Raw genomic sequence first — 16,175 nt, 5'->3', positions numbered from 1 at the left:
TCGGGTTATGTTTGAAACCATGAGGCCGGGTTGGTTGGTGGTTCGGTTGCCTCTTTCTGTCGGCCTAAGATGGTGAGCTGCACTTTTTGTGCTGCTCCGTTGTCTCTTTGAATAAATTTTATTATCATTTAACTGTAGCTTCTTGAATAACTTGACTTTGGCTCGGCAATGATGTGTATCTGAGTCTATGTTGTATTGGATTGGCAACTGAGATGGCTTGGTTGTCCACATGAAAGAAAGGAACACTGCCTCATTACAAATCTAATGGCGTTCGTTTTTAGTTGTGATGATGTTTTGCTCATAGGCGTGGCAACTTATGTTGCAGCCATGGTGCGAAGCTGAACCTATTGTGATTCCACCTCTTCAGATCAGTTTATGGCTATGATGATGTTCGGTTTTCGGCGTAGCAATGTATGTTGTAGCCGTCATACCGACCTGAGCCTCGAGTTTACTTCAAATTACTTTTTAATTGCGTCATCATATTTGTTTATGGTTTTGACGCTTATGGTGCGAATGTTGTGTAATTTTGAGCTGGACATATACTATGGCTTCTGGTCTTTGATTTATATGTTATATATATAGTGGCTATGATGACAAACTTGAACCTGTCCACGAGTTTTTTTGGAAGAAAACTATGATAATCTACATCTTGGGATGGTAATTTGAAAGGAACAACCTTTTATCAGGAAACGAACCATGGACTTTTGTTCAAATGCTTGGTGCAATTTTTATACATGTTGGCCGCATGCATCAGTTTTGAAGTTCGAAGGTTAATAGCAAACTTTTTATTAGTTGTCTTTATTGTCATCATGTTATTAATGGTTAATATGTTTTCTGTTGAGTTGTAGTAGTATATAAAAGTGTTGTGGATGTTGTGTCTCCTGAAGATGCTGGCGAATCTATTCAGTTAATAGATGATTTTCGGGTTCTACCAAAAAGTCAAAAGGGAATAAGAAGATACATTAGAGGTAAACGAATCAAATATTTTTCATGTTTACATATTGAGCCCCATATAATGTTGTTATTAATTTGAATTGACATATACTATGGTTTTATCTTGGAGCAATAGGAAGCGGAGTCAAATCTCCAGATTATAGATGAGTTTCGGCATTGGTTAAGAAGGCAAAAGCTTGAACGATTAAATGAGGTGAATTCCGTTTACTTACCGTTTTATCTATTGCACATAACATTCTAACTATTGTTTCACCATGTGCTATTATATCTACAAATAGGAAGTTGGGAAACTGCTTTTCAATATTGATGCTCCAACTTTTGTAGATACTTTTGTCATTTTTTAAGTAAGTTTTTTTTGTCCTTTCTAATTCCAGTAATATTTAAGGGAATTATACTGCTAATCATGGTAATCATTTGCTGTTGCTTGATAGTTTAATTGACCGAATCACTACACTTCTGCAGTTTGTTGCAGCAAAGACAAAAGTGTCCTGTTAGCTATTGGTTGACTAGCGTTATGATTAAAGACGCAGCCAGCGCAACGTGAGGGTTATAATGAATTTTAGTCTGATAATGTTATAGTTTGTGTGTATTTTTTTCTTTTCATTTGTGTTTCGAATAGCGTTTAAATTATAGTTTAGAATATCGCACGGGATTGTTTTATTTTGTTTATGCTTTGTCAAGTAACAAGTACACAATACATTTTAGTTGTGTGAAGTTGGTTAGAATCCGATCCTAAAGTGTGTTTTTTTTGTCTAATCGTGTAAGTTTATTCGCCTAACTTTATTCTTTGTCTAATATATGATACAATGACCCGCGCAACGCGCGGGTCTTTCATGCTAGTTATAGATTAAAGATAAATTTCCATCGAAAACTAAAATATTATGAACTATATATTAACAAAAATGTGCATCATGTATAAATTGTTAGATAAGCTTCTGTTTTCTTGTTACTTATGTGAACACTTCTACATCATGTTTATTTAACATTGGATCATGACACACTAAGTTAAGCTTGAAATATATTCATCAATTTTAATATATTTTATAGACCCAATTACAAATTTTGTCCTTTAAAAAAAAGCCAAATTACGGTTCGTGTCCTTTTTTTAGTTTCCTTGCAGGCGGTATCCTTTAAACATTTTTTTCCTACACGTTATGTCCTTTACGCTAACTAGGTTAGAAAAACTCAGTTAAATACCCTCACGTGAGTCGCATGTGAGGGCATTTTTATCTTTTCGTCTGTACCGCAAATTATAACTTACAAAACCCCAAAACCTACCACCAACCCCAAAACCTGCAGGTCCACTTACCTGCAAATTTTCATCATCCCAAACCCTAAAATCCACTTACCTACAAATTTTCATCATCCCAAATTCAAATCAAACAAAAACCCAGTTCCTAAAATCCACTATCTCCCCATTCCTCAATCCAAATTCAAATCAAACCAAAACCTGGTCGTACACCTCGGCCAAACTATCGAACTCGTCGGTGTTATATTCTCCGGTGAGATTTGGTTCAAACTCGTAGGAATCGTAACGGCCGATCTGGGTTTCAACGGGAAACCGATTACCAGCGTGAATTGGATCTGGGTTTGTGGGTTCGTAACCGTTCGTCGGATCTTGGTATTCAAGAGGGCATCAACTTCTTCCCTGGTAAACTCCATGGGTGCTCCACAATCCGACCCGGCAATTACTCGGATCTTGACCGCCATTAACGACCCGGAATGCTTGGTGCGGTGTAATCGGTGTTCTGCTCCTGCCGTTAGCTGTTCCCACCATCCTTTTCAGATCTTTAACATTAAAAACCCACAAAATATTATTATTAATATTAATTGTTTAGATCTTCTTTCTTGAGCGGAGCGGTGGCGATGGTGTTTGAGGATATCCATGGGCGGAGTGGTTGTGGTATGGTGATGGTGGTGGCGTAGAGAGAGAAATAAGAGAGAAAGGAGGGGAAGGTAAAGATCTGCAAAATGAAGAAGAAGAAGTTGCAGGGTAGGCAAAAAGACCAATATGCCCTCACATGCACCTCACGTGAGGGTATTTAACTGAGTTTTTCTAACCCAGTTAGCGTAAAGGACATAACGTGTAGAAAAAAAGGTTTAAAGTACACCGCCTGCAAGGAAACTAAAAAAAGGACACGAACCGTAATTCGTCTTATTTTAAAGGACAAAATTTGTAATTGGGTCTATTTTATAAACATAAATATGAATATAGATATGTGTGGGGTGAAAGATGTGACGTTTGGGCCCACAATTGGTGGTTTTTTATGGTTTGAAATATCAAACCTCAAACCTTGTTTTTTAGTTTAACCCAACCACTCCAATGGTTTAGGTGGTTTTTGGGTTGGTTTGAACCAACATAAACCAACCATTGGAGATGATCTAAGTTGTAACTATAAATATTATAGCCAATACAATAAAAAAAATTAACATACTGTCACATTTTCTCGTAAGTCAGTTAACAATTGTTTGCACATAAAAATCATCATGCTTTATATATATACTAGTTTTTATCCTCCGTATTACGGGGGTTGTTTTATATTGTTTGTTCGAATACTTATTTATTTTTTGAATTTATATTTTTTTTATTGTATGAAAGTTAATAATATACTTATGGTTTGATGATAAATTGTTTCACAAATAAATGAGATGTTATAACCCGGTTAAAAAGCTATATGGTTTTGATGAGACCCAAGACCCGTTTATTTTTTTTACTATAAAATTAGTTTTTTAATTATAAATAATATTTATGAAAGTTAATAATATACTTATGGTTTTATAAGACACAAGACTCGTTTATTTTTTTTACTATCAAATTGGTTTTTTTATTTAAATAATATATATATCTTTTTTAAAATAAATAAGATATTAATTTTTAGTATATCCTATTTTTTAGGATTTTTACATCAATAATTTTGTGAGAATAATTTTTTATTTAGTGAGATGTTATAACCCGTTTAAGGAATATCTGGGTTTGGTAAGACCCATACCCATGAATTCGGTCAAATGCATGAGAAACCTCCATTTAAAAATCAAGCAAATCTGGTGACTCCAAAAAAACGGGGAGCGACCACATCACGACACTTAGGATTTTTATATCTTCGTTTATATATATTATAGATTTTTTTTAACTATTTCCTTCTTTAAAAAGAAATTATCTTAACAGTGTTTTGCATGTAAAAATCAACATATTATCAACTTTATCATAAAAGTTCTTTAACATTTACAAGTTAAAAACTAAAAAAACATAGAAAAAGTGAAGATATTGCTTTTGGGGGGTTTGAAGAGATGGTTATACAACTACATTCATTTTTTATGTTTATCCGTTTGACCACCCATTACTTTTAATATTGCGGATACGGGTACGAAAACGACTCAGTTTTTTTTGCCAAATAATGTTTTCATGATTTCATCTGATAAATGAGAGAGATTTATATCTCTCTCATTATATCTCTCTCACTTACAATCGAATTAAATAATGAAAACATTATTTGTTAAAATAAACTAAGTTGTTTTTGTGCCCGTATTCGTGATATTAAAAGTAACGGGTGGTCAAACGGATACATATAAAAAATGAAGGTTTTGCGTACTTTAACAATCAACCTCAAATATAAATGATCATCTTCATTATTATTATCATTATCATTATCATTATTATTGTTATTATTATTATTATTATTATTTTAAATCTATGATTTCTGTCCATACGATTTCATCTCGCTTTCAATTAAACCCGACCCCACTAAACCCGTTAAGTCTAGTCGTTAAACCCATCATCGTGTCCCTCACGTGAGGGGCATCTTTGTCCTTTTTCTATCCAAATAAACCCCAACTCTAATTCACAAGCCTCCTCAAGTGAGTGACACACTAATGAGTTTAAAGATCAGACTTAATGGTGTTAGTGAGTCGGGTTCAGTTGCAAACGAAATGAAACCACGGGAACGAAAATCACAGATTTTAAACTATTATACTAAAACCATATATTTGAAAAAATCACGAGAACAAAAACCGCAGTTCACCCCATTAAAAGTAACGGGTTAGGTAAAACAAATAAACATAAAAAATGAAGGTTTTGCGTACTTAACAATAGAGGTGGGCAAATAAACCAGTTAATTGAACCGACCCGAAAATCGAACCGAAACTGAACCGGTTTGAAACCGATTATGTGGAAACCGGTTTGTAATTTTCTCCACCAAAAACGATTCCAAACCGATTGTCCGAACCGAAACCGGGCAAAAACCGGTCAAAACCCGAAACGAAACCAATCATTACATGGTAACAAACCGGTTTCATCCTAACCGAAACCGATTGTAAACCGGTTTTGACTTTTATTGACCAACCAGAACCGATTTTGACCAGCTTATGCACCTCTACTAACAACCAACCCCAAATTGTCTGACTTGTGTAGCTTAGCTATAAATATAAATGATGATCATCTTCATTATATTATTATTATTTGACCAAATTCAACCAAAATGGAAGTCAAAATGGATGTGGGTTCCGATGGTGTTGCTGTGATCTTCGTCTCTAATCCGCCTGTTAATGCGTTTGCTGTCTCAAGTAACCTTTGATTTCAATTGGGTTTTGTTTAATTTAATTAATTTATTTTTTTAAATTGTTTATGGGTTTGGTTTTATTACTTTATGTGCAGTTATTGGTTGGTTGAAGGAGAAGATTGCAGAGGCTATGGGCAGAGATGATGTAAAGGCGATCGTGTTGACGGGTAATTTCTCGAAAAAGATAGTGTTTTTAGTGAATTGAGTGTTTAAATTTAATGCCCACCAAGTGTTTGATGTTTTGCTTCAATGAGATTACACTCGTTAGATCATGTGCAGTAGATGGAGCCCATACAGGGGCGTTTTGTGCCATGTGGCGCAGGCTTTTTACGACAAAAGGGTGTAGTGGATGGATCGCCTTCCAATTGTTACCTCATTAATATTATTATTATTATTATTATTTTCAACTTTTTAATTAAAATATAACAAATTAAATTTTATTAAACAAAATAAATTAAAAATACATTAAAATAAAAAAAAACACATATCTAGTCATTGGCATGTTCATAGACGAGCCAACATCGACCGGGAAGCTCGGTTGAGTCGGTTGGTTAAAAACATTGGCTTGTACGTTGGGCATCTCTAAATTTTGCATGTGCGATATCATGTGAGGGTTGAAATTAACATCGACCAGGAAGTTTGGTTGAGTCGGTTGGGTGGTAGCATATTGCCCAAAACCGAGCATCGAATGGTTGAGTGGATTCATAGTGGGTAGAGAATGGAAGATTTTTGTTGTGTTTTTGGTAGAGAATGAGTTGTAATGTTTTAAAAAATTGGATAAGTTTAGTTTTACAGGGTATAGATTTTGATAAATAAAATGTATTTTTTTAAAGGGATATTGGTTTTTAATACTCCCAACTTTCCCTCATTGGTAGATAACACTCCCAACTTTCGATTTGTCACCCACCACTCCCAACTTTCACCCTATTTTCCTGTACCACTCCCCGTCTAAATGAACACTAACCTCGTTAATGTTGTGGACTAAAAATGTCATTCAAATAAGTTGAGGGGGTAAACCAGAAATTTTATTTTTAACACACAACCTCCATTTCCAGTGACCTCGTTTTTCCGGTGACCTCGTTTTTCCGGCGAACTCGTTTTTTCCGGCGAATTTGAGTTTTCCGGCTATCTCGTCTTTCAGAAAATGGAGATGGTTCAGAGGTGTAAAAAGGTGATGAAGATCATGAAGATTGTGCACCGGTGGAGATATGATGAAGATGGTGCTCGCCGGAAACCTGCAACTCGATTTTCCGGCACGCAGGCGATCCCGGAAGGTGGCTGGGTGAGACACTGGTGGTGGTGGGGGGCGGGGGTTGCGGTTTTGGGGCGGTGGGCGGTGAAATGATGGATATGGTGTTCCCCGGAAACCTGCAACTCGCCGAAAAACTCAAATTCATATGTGAAGCTCGGTGAAATGATGGATATGGTGTTCTGAAAGACGAGATAGCCGAAAAACTCAAATTCGCCAGAAAAAACGAGGTCGCCGGAAAAACAAGGTCACCGGAGATGGAGGTTGTGTGTTAAAAATAAAATTTCTGTTTTACCCCCTCAACTAATTTGAATGGCATTTTTAGTCGAAAACATTAACGAGGTTAGTGTTCATTTAGACGGGGAGTGGTACAGGAAAACAGGGTGAAAGTTGGGAGTGGTGGGTGACAAATCGAAAGTTGAGAGTGTTATCTACCAATGAGGGAAAGTTGGGAGTATTAAAAACCAATATCCCTTTTTTAAATAGAGCCGTATTACAACGGCTATTTTGACCAAAATAGAGGGCATGGGCGCTATGGGAGGAAAGGGGGGGGGGGTCCGGCGCTATGGGAGGGTATGGCGCTCACCACACTCGGTGTTATCATGTTTCATTTTGTGTTGTATAGAAATTTCTGCTACTTGCTACAATTATAAAAAAAAATATTTTTTTTGTTTTCTTTAGTGTCGTAAAACTTTCTACGCGCTAATATTTAATTTTTAAAAATTTTATATATAGTTTTTTAAACTTATTAATCAGATTGGATTAATAAGTGTAATTTTCCAAATACTTCAAAGATTTTAACCAATTTTGACCGAAACTTGATCGATTACCGGGGGCGGTTAGTTGAAATTGCATCGGCAGCCCAGCGATTAGCTAGTCGGTGACTAACCGGCTGTCCGGCGCCTACACCCGATTTGTACAACACCGGTTTTCTTTAACAGTTCACCTATAGATAACTTTAATTATCACATTTTTTTGTGTATGTGTGAGTGTAATTTGCCTGCTAAAATCAGTTTTTCTTATTTTATATAGGAATGAATGGCAAGTTTTCAGGTGGATTTGATATCAATGTGTTCCAAAAAGTTCAACAAACTGGTATTACTTGAATTATTATATATCATCTTTGTGACAAGAAAACTGCTGATTATCACATTCTGATTATTAAGCATTGACTTTGACTGGCAGGAAACTTATCCCTTCTACCCGATTTATCCATTGACCTTGTGGTCAACAGAATCGAAGGTGTTCCCGTTTATTACATAACTCTTAATTAATAAATATTAGCAAAGTTTAATTTTATTTTATATCTAATAAACTCTTATATTTATAGATGCAAAGAAACCTATAGTTGTTGCTATAGAAGGACTTGCACTTGGGGCCGGATTAGAAGTTTTAATGGTTTGTAGTTTTCGGCATCTAAATTATTATTATTATTATTATTATAATAATTATTATTATTATCCTTTTTTTTCTTTTTCTTTTTTTGCAAATATAAGTTATATGAAATATTGACAGTGATATTATTTCTATGTTTTAAATAGGGATGCCATGCACGTATTGCAGCTCCGAAGGCACAACTCGGCTTGCCAGAATTATCTCTTGGAATTATCCCGGGAGCCGGAGGTAATATAGTTTGTAATTTGCATACTTGTAATAATATTTGGATTGCATTTAAATAAATGTGATTTTGTTGATTGATATGTACTTAATAAAACTTTAAAAATGTTTTTTAAGGTACCCAACGACTTCCGAGGCTTGTGGGACTGCCAAAGGCAATTGATATGATGTTGGTGAGTTCCTCTATCTTTCAATATGTTCAAACATGGCAAAACTACTATATATTAATTGTGAATTTAAATTGTCTTTTTGAAGTGGTTTAATTCTAGACAACTCAATCTTTTTCAATTATAATAAACTCCTTGATTATTTATGAAAAATGGATAAAAGGTGTCAGCTCTTATAAGTGACTTGAACCTGAATACGATGCAAACCATAAAATCGTGTTAACGACATATGAACCCAAACACAACACAGATGCTCGCCGGTTGAAACAAACACGACCCGTTTAAGCCGACTTTTGTTAATTTATTTGCCAGTTATACTTTTAAGTTAAATTTTAAAACAAAGAATATAAATGTATACAAAAGAGTTGCATTTTTAATTATAAAATCTTATGTCAGTTTCTCTTAAGTTTTAAATATTGGCATAATATACCCAACCGATTTAACTCATGGCTTAAAACACAGTTAAAAATATAAAATATAAATGGGTTGAATGGGTCAACCAGCGAACCCTCCAGGTTGGCGAAGACGACCCATTTAGCTAAATGGGTTGGTGGGTTTTGCCTGAAACTGGCCCGAACCCGTTTATACTAAATTAAACCCATAAATTTTGTGTCATGTTAGAAATTCACACCCTTAAGTAAAATGCCAACTTTACCCTTCACCCTTAATGATTGATTGATTATTTGTTTTGTAGACATCTAAATCAATATTATCTGAAGAAGGTAAAAAGCTAGGTCTAATTGATGCCATTGTGCCTCCTCAAAAACTTCTTGAAGTTTCCAGACAATGGGCTTTAGACATTGCCGAAAAACAAAAGCCGTGGGTCCGGTCCCTTCACAAGACAGACAAGATTGGTTCTTTGCCTGAAGTATTTCAGATAATCACGGTTGCACGTCAACAAGTCAAACGGGCCTCACCTAATACGCCACAACACCAAGCATGCCTTGATGTTATTCAAGAAGGCATTGTGCACGGAGGATACCACGGTGTTTTGAAGGTAAATAGTCAAACAGGTCGGGCTGGGTTGACTAGAAACACTTTTTTGTCCAAAATCCCTTTTCATGAAATTAGTGTCAAATATGATTACAACAATTATATTATTTTAATAATAATCTAGTTTTATATATGATTACAAGATTAATATTATTTTAGTAATCAGCTGGTTTTTTTTTTTAAAATTAATTTACACATTTTTTTTTGTTTTTTACAGGAGGGCAAAGTTTTCAATGAGCTTGTTGTTTCTGACACATCAAAAGGTCTTTGTCATGTGTTCTTTTCACAACGCGCAACTTCAAAGGTAATATACTCAATTTATTGTGAGTATTTTTATATTTTATTTATTGTTCTTTTTTTTTTAATATTTGTACATAGGGGTGTTATGCGGGTCGTGTTCACAGTTTGGCGGGTCCGCCCAACCCAACCCAAATCTGAAAATTTTTCATGAACACGACAAGAACCTAAGGATCGTGTCAGACATATGATCCTGAACATGACCTTGTGGGTTGACACGAGCATGGCCCGTTTAACCCATATTTTTTATTTTTTTTTGCATATTAATACTTTATAAATATAATTTGACAACAAGAAGTGCATATAAACAGTTACATTTTAGTTATAAAATATTATGTTAATTTCTCTTTCAATTTTTCACTTTTAGCATAAAAAACCCAAATTTACAACATAAAACACATTTTAAAAGTGTAAAATGAAAAATAAATTTCCACCACGTTCACACGCATATTTCCCATTTAGCTACACGGGCAGTGGCGAAGTTTCATTGAGGCCCGGGGTCCCCCCCCTTGTTTTTTTGCACAGTAGTGTAAATTTACCCGTTTTCGGTTGAAAATTTTTATACGCAGTGTAAATTTAGCCCTTTTTGGCCGAAAATTTGAGCCCGCCTCCCCCCCCCCTCGTTTGTGAAACTTTGTATACATTTTGAGCTCGGCCCCCCGGTGCCTCAGTCCAAGCTTCGCCACTGCATACGGGTTCAACCCAAAACTGACCTGAACCCGTTTATACTAAACCAAAACCCATGATTTTCATATTAGTTCCGTGCCATGTCAGAAATTCTCACCCCTGTTTTTACATGCTCTACTTTGTGTTTGCCATCTGCAGGTCCCTAACGTTACTGATATTGGGCTCAAGCCCAGGCCCGTCAAGAAAGTTGCTGTGATTGGTGGAGGTTTAATGGGTTCTGGAATAGCTACAGCCCTTATAATTAGTAATATAAATGTTGTTTTTAAAGAAGTCGATTCTGAGTACCTTACAAAAGGGTTAAAAATGATAGAAGGTAAAATCACCATTTTGATATATTTAGTTTACGGGTTAAACCCCCTTAACTAATAATTAATAGGGCTGTTCATAAAGTCCACAACTCATTTGTAAACAAGCCGAGCCCGAGCTAAGGCAAGCTCGGGTTATTGGCTCGCTCAATAGGCTTGTCTAGCTGGCTTGTCAGCTTATTTAAACTTAATTTATATATATGTATCATAAATTTTGTAGTTTATTAAATATGCATTATGTATATGTTAACAGTAACATTTTTTTCTTTGTACATTATAAAATTAGTTTTTATATAATATATACAAACTAGCTCAAGCTCTTTACGAGCCAAGCTCGAGCTCAACATTTCAGCTCGTTTAAGATTAATGAGCTGAGCTAGCTTGGCTCGGCTTGTTTACAGCCCTAACAATTACTGAGTCGATCATAATTAAACTAATTTAGGAGGTTGTATTCATTGGTTTATTGGTTTTTTAGTCTTTACACTTTACAATGTTCTTTGTTTGTAGCAAATGTTGGAGATTTGGTTGCAAGAAAAAAGTTGGCACAGTCAGCAGCTGACAAAGCGTTGTCAAAGATTAAAGGTGTTTTAGACTACTTAGAATTCAAGGATGTGGATATGGTCATAGAGGTATGTTCTTTAAATAATAATAATAATAATAATAATGATAATGCTAACAGTCGTTTGATTAGTTACTTTTATTAACAGGCGGTTATTGAAAACGTGCAACTAAAACAAGAAATCTTTAGTGAGATTGAGAATGTATGTCCACCTCATTGCATTTTGGCAACCAACACATCCACCATTGATCTCAATTTGGTTGGAGGGAAAGTGACATCTAAAGATCGAGTTGTGGGCGCACATTTCTTCAGGTTAAGTGGCATAAACCCGTATCTTATAGTATTCCTTATATGTTCTTCGTTCAAGTAAACCACTGGAAATATGCAGAGATGACACACTTTCGTAAAGATATTATGTATAGTTATTGTGCTTAATATGATTACAAACACCATATAATTTCTATATATTACTCTTTTCTTAAATAATGATTTTGGAGGCTGTATTCCGTAAAAATACACTTTAGTGTAGGCAAACTTTCAAACAGTGTATGACTGTATTAATTTGACTTGTTTCGGCTCGTCTACAAGCCTAACTGGCTTGGTTGGGCTCGTTTTTCTTATTGAGCTGAAATGTTGAGCTCGAGCTGGCCTCGTATAAAGCTCGAGCCAGTTCGTTTATCTAAAATAAGATTAAATTTATATTTTTACACATATTGATATGTATGAAGAAAATAAATACTTTTAACATACACAGTGGATAATTAATAAACTATTAAGTTTATAATTTACATATGTTAAATTTGGATTGTAATTTACATATATTAAAATTTTTATTTAAACAAGTCAATGAGTGAGCCAACGAGCCAGGCTAACCTTGGCTCGGGCTCAGCTCCTAATTTCGATCTAGCCGCTAGCTATTTGAACAGCCCTAATTACATGCACTCTAATAACTAGTTATATTTTTTTAACTCTAGCATACTTTTTCACAGTGTGCACTTGAAATATTATTAAAATTAGTTTTTTTGTATTTTACAGTCCTGCTCATATGATGCCACTTTTGGAGATTATAAGAACCGAAAAGACTTCTGCTCAAGTGATTCTTGATCTCATGACAGTGGGGAAAATAATAAAGAAAGTTCCTGTGGTTGTGGGAAATTGTACAGGTTTTGCTGTTAGTCGTATCGTTTTTTCCTACGAACAGAGTGCACACATTCTGCTTCATTTAGGTTTTGACTTGTTTACAATTGACAAACTCATCACCAGCTTCGGGCTCCCAGTGGGCCCGTTCCAGTAAGTTTCTGCCCCGTTAGTTTTAATGGTTGAATATGCATTTTCCAAAACTTTTTGATAGAAATGATTTGAGTGTTTATGCATTAAAGATACACATTGGGTGACCTTCAACATGTTTGACAAATTTGACTCATTTTCTTTTAAATTAGTTTTGTCCATTTGAGAAAACATAATCAAAATGTAACGTGTGAACCCACCGGGTTAGCCCGAATGCAACCCGTTTAGCTAAACGGGTTCATGGGTTCAACCTGAAACTGACCCGAACCCACTTATACGTAACCAAATCTGCGAATTTCATGTTAGGTTCGTGTCGTATTTTCATGTCATGTCAGAAATTCACAAACGTAGTTCTAAGTCATTTGGCCATTCGTGATAAAACAATATAATATTGTTTGAATAATTATATAATTTTTTGAACAAAGTGATTTTGGAGGGTTTGTGCATTATAGTCATATTGGATGACTTTTGACCCATTTGACTCGTTTCCTTAATAAGCTAATTTATCCGTATTTTAATAAACATAGTCCGGATGACACATTCATAAGTAAACTTGTCAAATGGTAATTATTTATTTATTTATTTTTATTTCAAACATTATGATTGCAGGCTTGAAGATTTAGCAGGGTATGGTGTAGCAAAGGCAGTAGCTAAAGAATTTGCTTCGGCTTATCCCGATAGAGCATTCAAGTCTCCTGTAGTTGACCTTTTGATTAAAAATGGACGAAATGGTAAATTGATTACTGCATTTTTTCGTTTTATTATATATAAAGGCGGGTCTTTTGTTTACATGATGATTTATTTTAGGTAAAAACAATGGAAAAGGTTATTACATTTATGAAAAAGGTAGCAAACCGAAACCCGATCCTATGGTGCTACCGATTATAGAGGAGTCTAGAAGGCTTGCTAAGCTTGTGCCACGAGGGCAGGTAATGTGTTTTTGGTGGACAAAGTTAGAATATCAAAAATGAAAGCAGGTCAAATATAAAATTAGCTAAATGGGTCAAACGGGTTGGAAGTAGGGGATGCAAACGAGCCGAGCCGAGCCGAGCTTGAGCTTGACCCATTTAACTAAAGAGATCTTGGGCTCGAGCTCGGCTTGTTTGGAGCTCTATTTCTAAAGCTCGAGCTCGACTCGTTAGTAGTTTTTCAAGCTCGTCTTATTTATTATATAATTACTTTATATATATGTTTTAATAATTACTTTTTGTATAGTTATAGTAATTAATTTTATTTATAGTATAGTAATACTATTTAATAATTTTTATAAAAAGTTGTATTCAGTATTAGTTATTATATAAATATATCAAATAAAAATTATATAGATAAAAGGCTCTTTCAGGCTCGCGAACTAGCTCGAGCTCAATATGTTAAGCTAGGGCTCGCTTATTAAATTAGCCTAAAAATTATTATTCTAATCATATGGTGTTTCTTTTATCATAATAAACATACTAATAATGGACACTTTTGAACTCGAGCTCATTTTGATCCATTTGATATGAATTTCTTTTGTGAGCTTGGCCATTTGATCACACCTATCCATCTTAAAATATGAACACTATGAAATAATATCTTTTTAATTAATATCCATCCCCCTTTTGCAGCCCGTATCTGTAACCGATCAAGAAATAGTAGAAATGGTATTGTTTCCTGTAGTGAACGAGGCATGTCGTGTTCTAGAAGAACAAATTGTTGTTCGGGCATCGGATCTTGATATTGCATCAGTTCTTGGAATGAGCTTTCCTTCATACCGGTATGTCCGACAACTCTTAATAACTTGTCAAATCTGTTTCGAGTCAATACTAGTAATTTTGGTTCATGCCCAAAAAGTATCTTTTTGGCGCTAAATGTATATTAGTACCACTAATGAACAACAATTCTAACTAGACATGGCAAAATGGGCGGGCTGGATAACGGATCAAAATCGCTTTTGGTTTGACTTTGACCCTGGACGCTGTTTTCCCAGAAATTTAGCATTTTCAATTTTCAATACTAAATGTGTCAATAAAGGTTATTTATGTGGTTTTACTTTTATGCGTGAAAATTGTGATTTTCGGCCCGTTTTCTTTTCAGTGTTTTTTATTTTTATTTTTATTTTACCCATTTGATGTGTTGGAGACAAAAATAATCTAATCGTCACATTCATAACCTAGATTAAGCTTTATGAGCCTATAATGTTAATGTGCTTAATTTTATATTTACTATCATAACATAAACAAGTAGACAAATATGATGCTTTGAAATTTTATATATTTTTTAATTTGTTGCAGCGGTGGCATCATCTTTTGGGCAGATTTGGTTGGAAGTAAACACATATATACAAGTTTAAAAAAATGGTCCGAAAAATATGGCAACTTTTATAAACCGTCAAGATTCTTGGAAGAACGAGCGATGAATGGTGTACCACTAGTGAGAAATCTTAACCCGATCGCAGTTTCGACTTGTTTACTTATGGCTGGGTCAATTTGGGTTTTTTCTTATCTCAAACTAGTCAAATAAAATATTCAGCTAAAAGTTGGTTAAACGGGTCATAAGTCACACAAAGTCTATTTTTGATTTTTTGGTGCATACATCATCTTAACTAGTTTATTTTTTATCAAAATTTTAGATTATTATTGCGGTATGTTTTTTCGAATAGCATTTAGTTAAATTATTTCTAAAAAATAAAAATAGGCAATAACAAGTCTCAGATACAAAAACGACCCGTTTCAACTCAGATATGTTTTGACCCGTTACTCCCACCATTCGTTCCGTCAACCATACTCTTTATGTTTCTTCAATGGAAAATTTTAAAAACTAGAAAAAGTTATTAAAAAAAAAAGCTTCTTTACATGTGTGTAACATATCAATCTGTTTTTGCAGAGTGCACCAGTAACATCTCCTACAGGCTCTAGGGCCCGCCTGTAAGCGACTGCAAGAACACGGGTATATATGCTTAATTCGAGTTATGTATAGCCAATATTGAATAAGATTGATCTTCATTTCTCAAATATTTAACGGCATTAAATGTTTCATATTTGACTAGTTTTGATTTATCTATGAATATTTTGGTTATAAAGCAATGATATGTTGAATTTTATGGTGTAATGAAATGTGTATAGGTATAAATTATAAAATTACTTTTTAAATAACTAGTTGTTGAGTAACTCTTAAATAAATTGTAATTAATTTGAGTCTACCAATACATCTTTTTTATTTATACTTGAAGAAACGTGGATCGACTCACTGGTAGACGATCTACTTTCCTCGGGTGTGATTATGCTTTCTCACCGATGGTTCTCTGGAATCTGGATTCTTCCACCTACAAAATGAACAGCACCGTAAACTTACCCCTCAGAAAGGGACAGAGGGGTCCTCTTTGGGGTAACCCTCCGGTGTGAGAATAAGAATTTGTAGGAGAAGATAATAATATGAGAGTAAGGAAATTGGAGTGTATTTCTTAATATAGCTGAATACTGTGTAATTGAGTGTGTCCTTCCTTGTGGAGTTGATGTGGTATTTATA

General features: G+C 34.7%; 1 protein-coding gene across 1 annotated transcript; it reads left to right on the top strand.

The window, feature by feature from the left end:
- Nucleotides 1-5,398: 5,398 nt before the first annotated feature.
- LOC143604144 (peroxisomal fatty acid beta-oxidation multifunctional protein AIM1-like) lies at nucleotides 5,399-15,745 on the top strand. Its single transcript, XM_077080714.1, has 18 exons — nucleotides 5,399-5,514; nucleotides 5,606-5,677; nucleotides 7,792-7,854; nucleotides 7,945-8,001; nucleotides 8,090-8,157; nucleotides 8,301-8,382; nucleotides 8,494-8,549; nucleotides 9,238-9,540; nucleotides 9,754-9,840; nucleotides 10,659-10,833; nucleotides 11,333-11,454; nucleotides 11,533-11,696; nucleotides 12,420-12,674; nucleotides 13,281-13,402; nucleotides 13,479-13,600; nucleotides 14,276-14,424; nucleotides 14,942-15,080; nucleotides 15,534-15,745. Exons 1-18 carry the CDS (start codon nucleotides 5,430-5,432, stop codon nucleotides 15,576-15,578), a joined length of 2,166 nt encoding a protein of 721 aa, XP_076936829.1. The 5' UTR covers nucleotides 5,399-5,429; the 3' UTR covers nucleotides 15,579-15,745.
- Nucleotides 15,746-16,175: the final 430 nt, after the last annotated feature.

This window comes from Bidens hawaiensis, unplaced genomic scaffold (assembly GCF_021521415.1).
Source record: "Bidens hawaiensis isolate Kalapana, Puna unplaced genomic scaffold, B.hawaiensis_p1.1 tig00064024_1, whole genome shotgun sequence".
Classification (NCBI taxonomy): Eukaryota; Viridiplantae; Streptophyta; class Magnoliopsida; order Asterales; family Asteraceae; genus Bidens; species Bidens hawaiensis.
The sequence above is the reverse complement of the archived record's forward strand: the minus strand, read 5'-3'. Positions and strand labels throughout refer to the sequence as shown.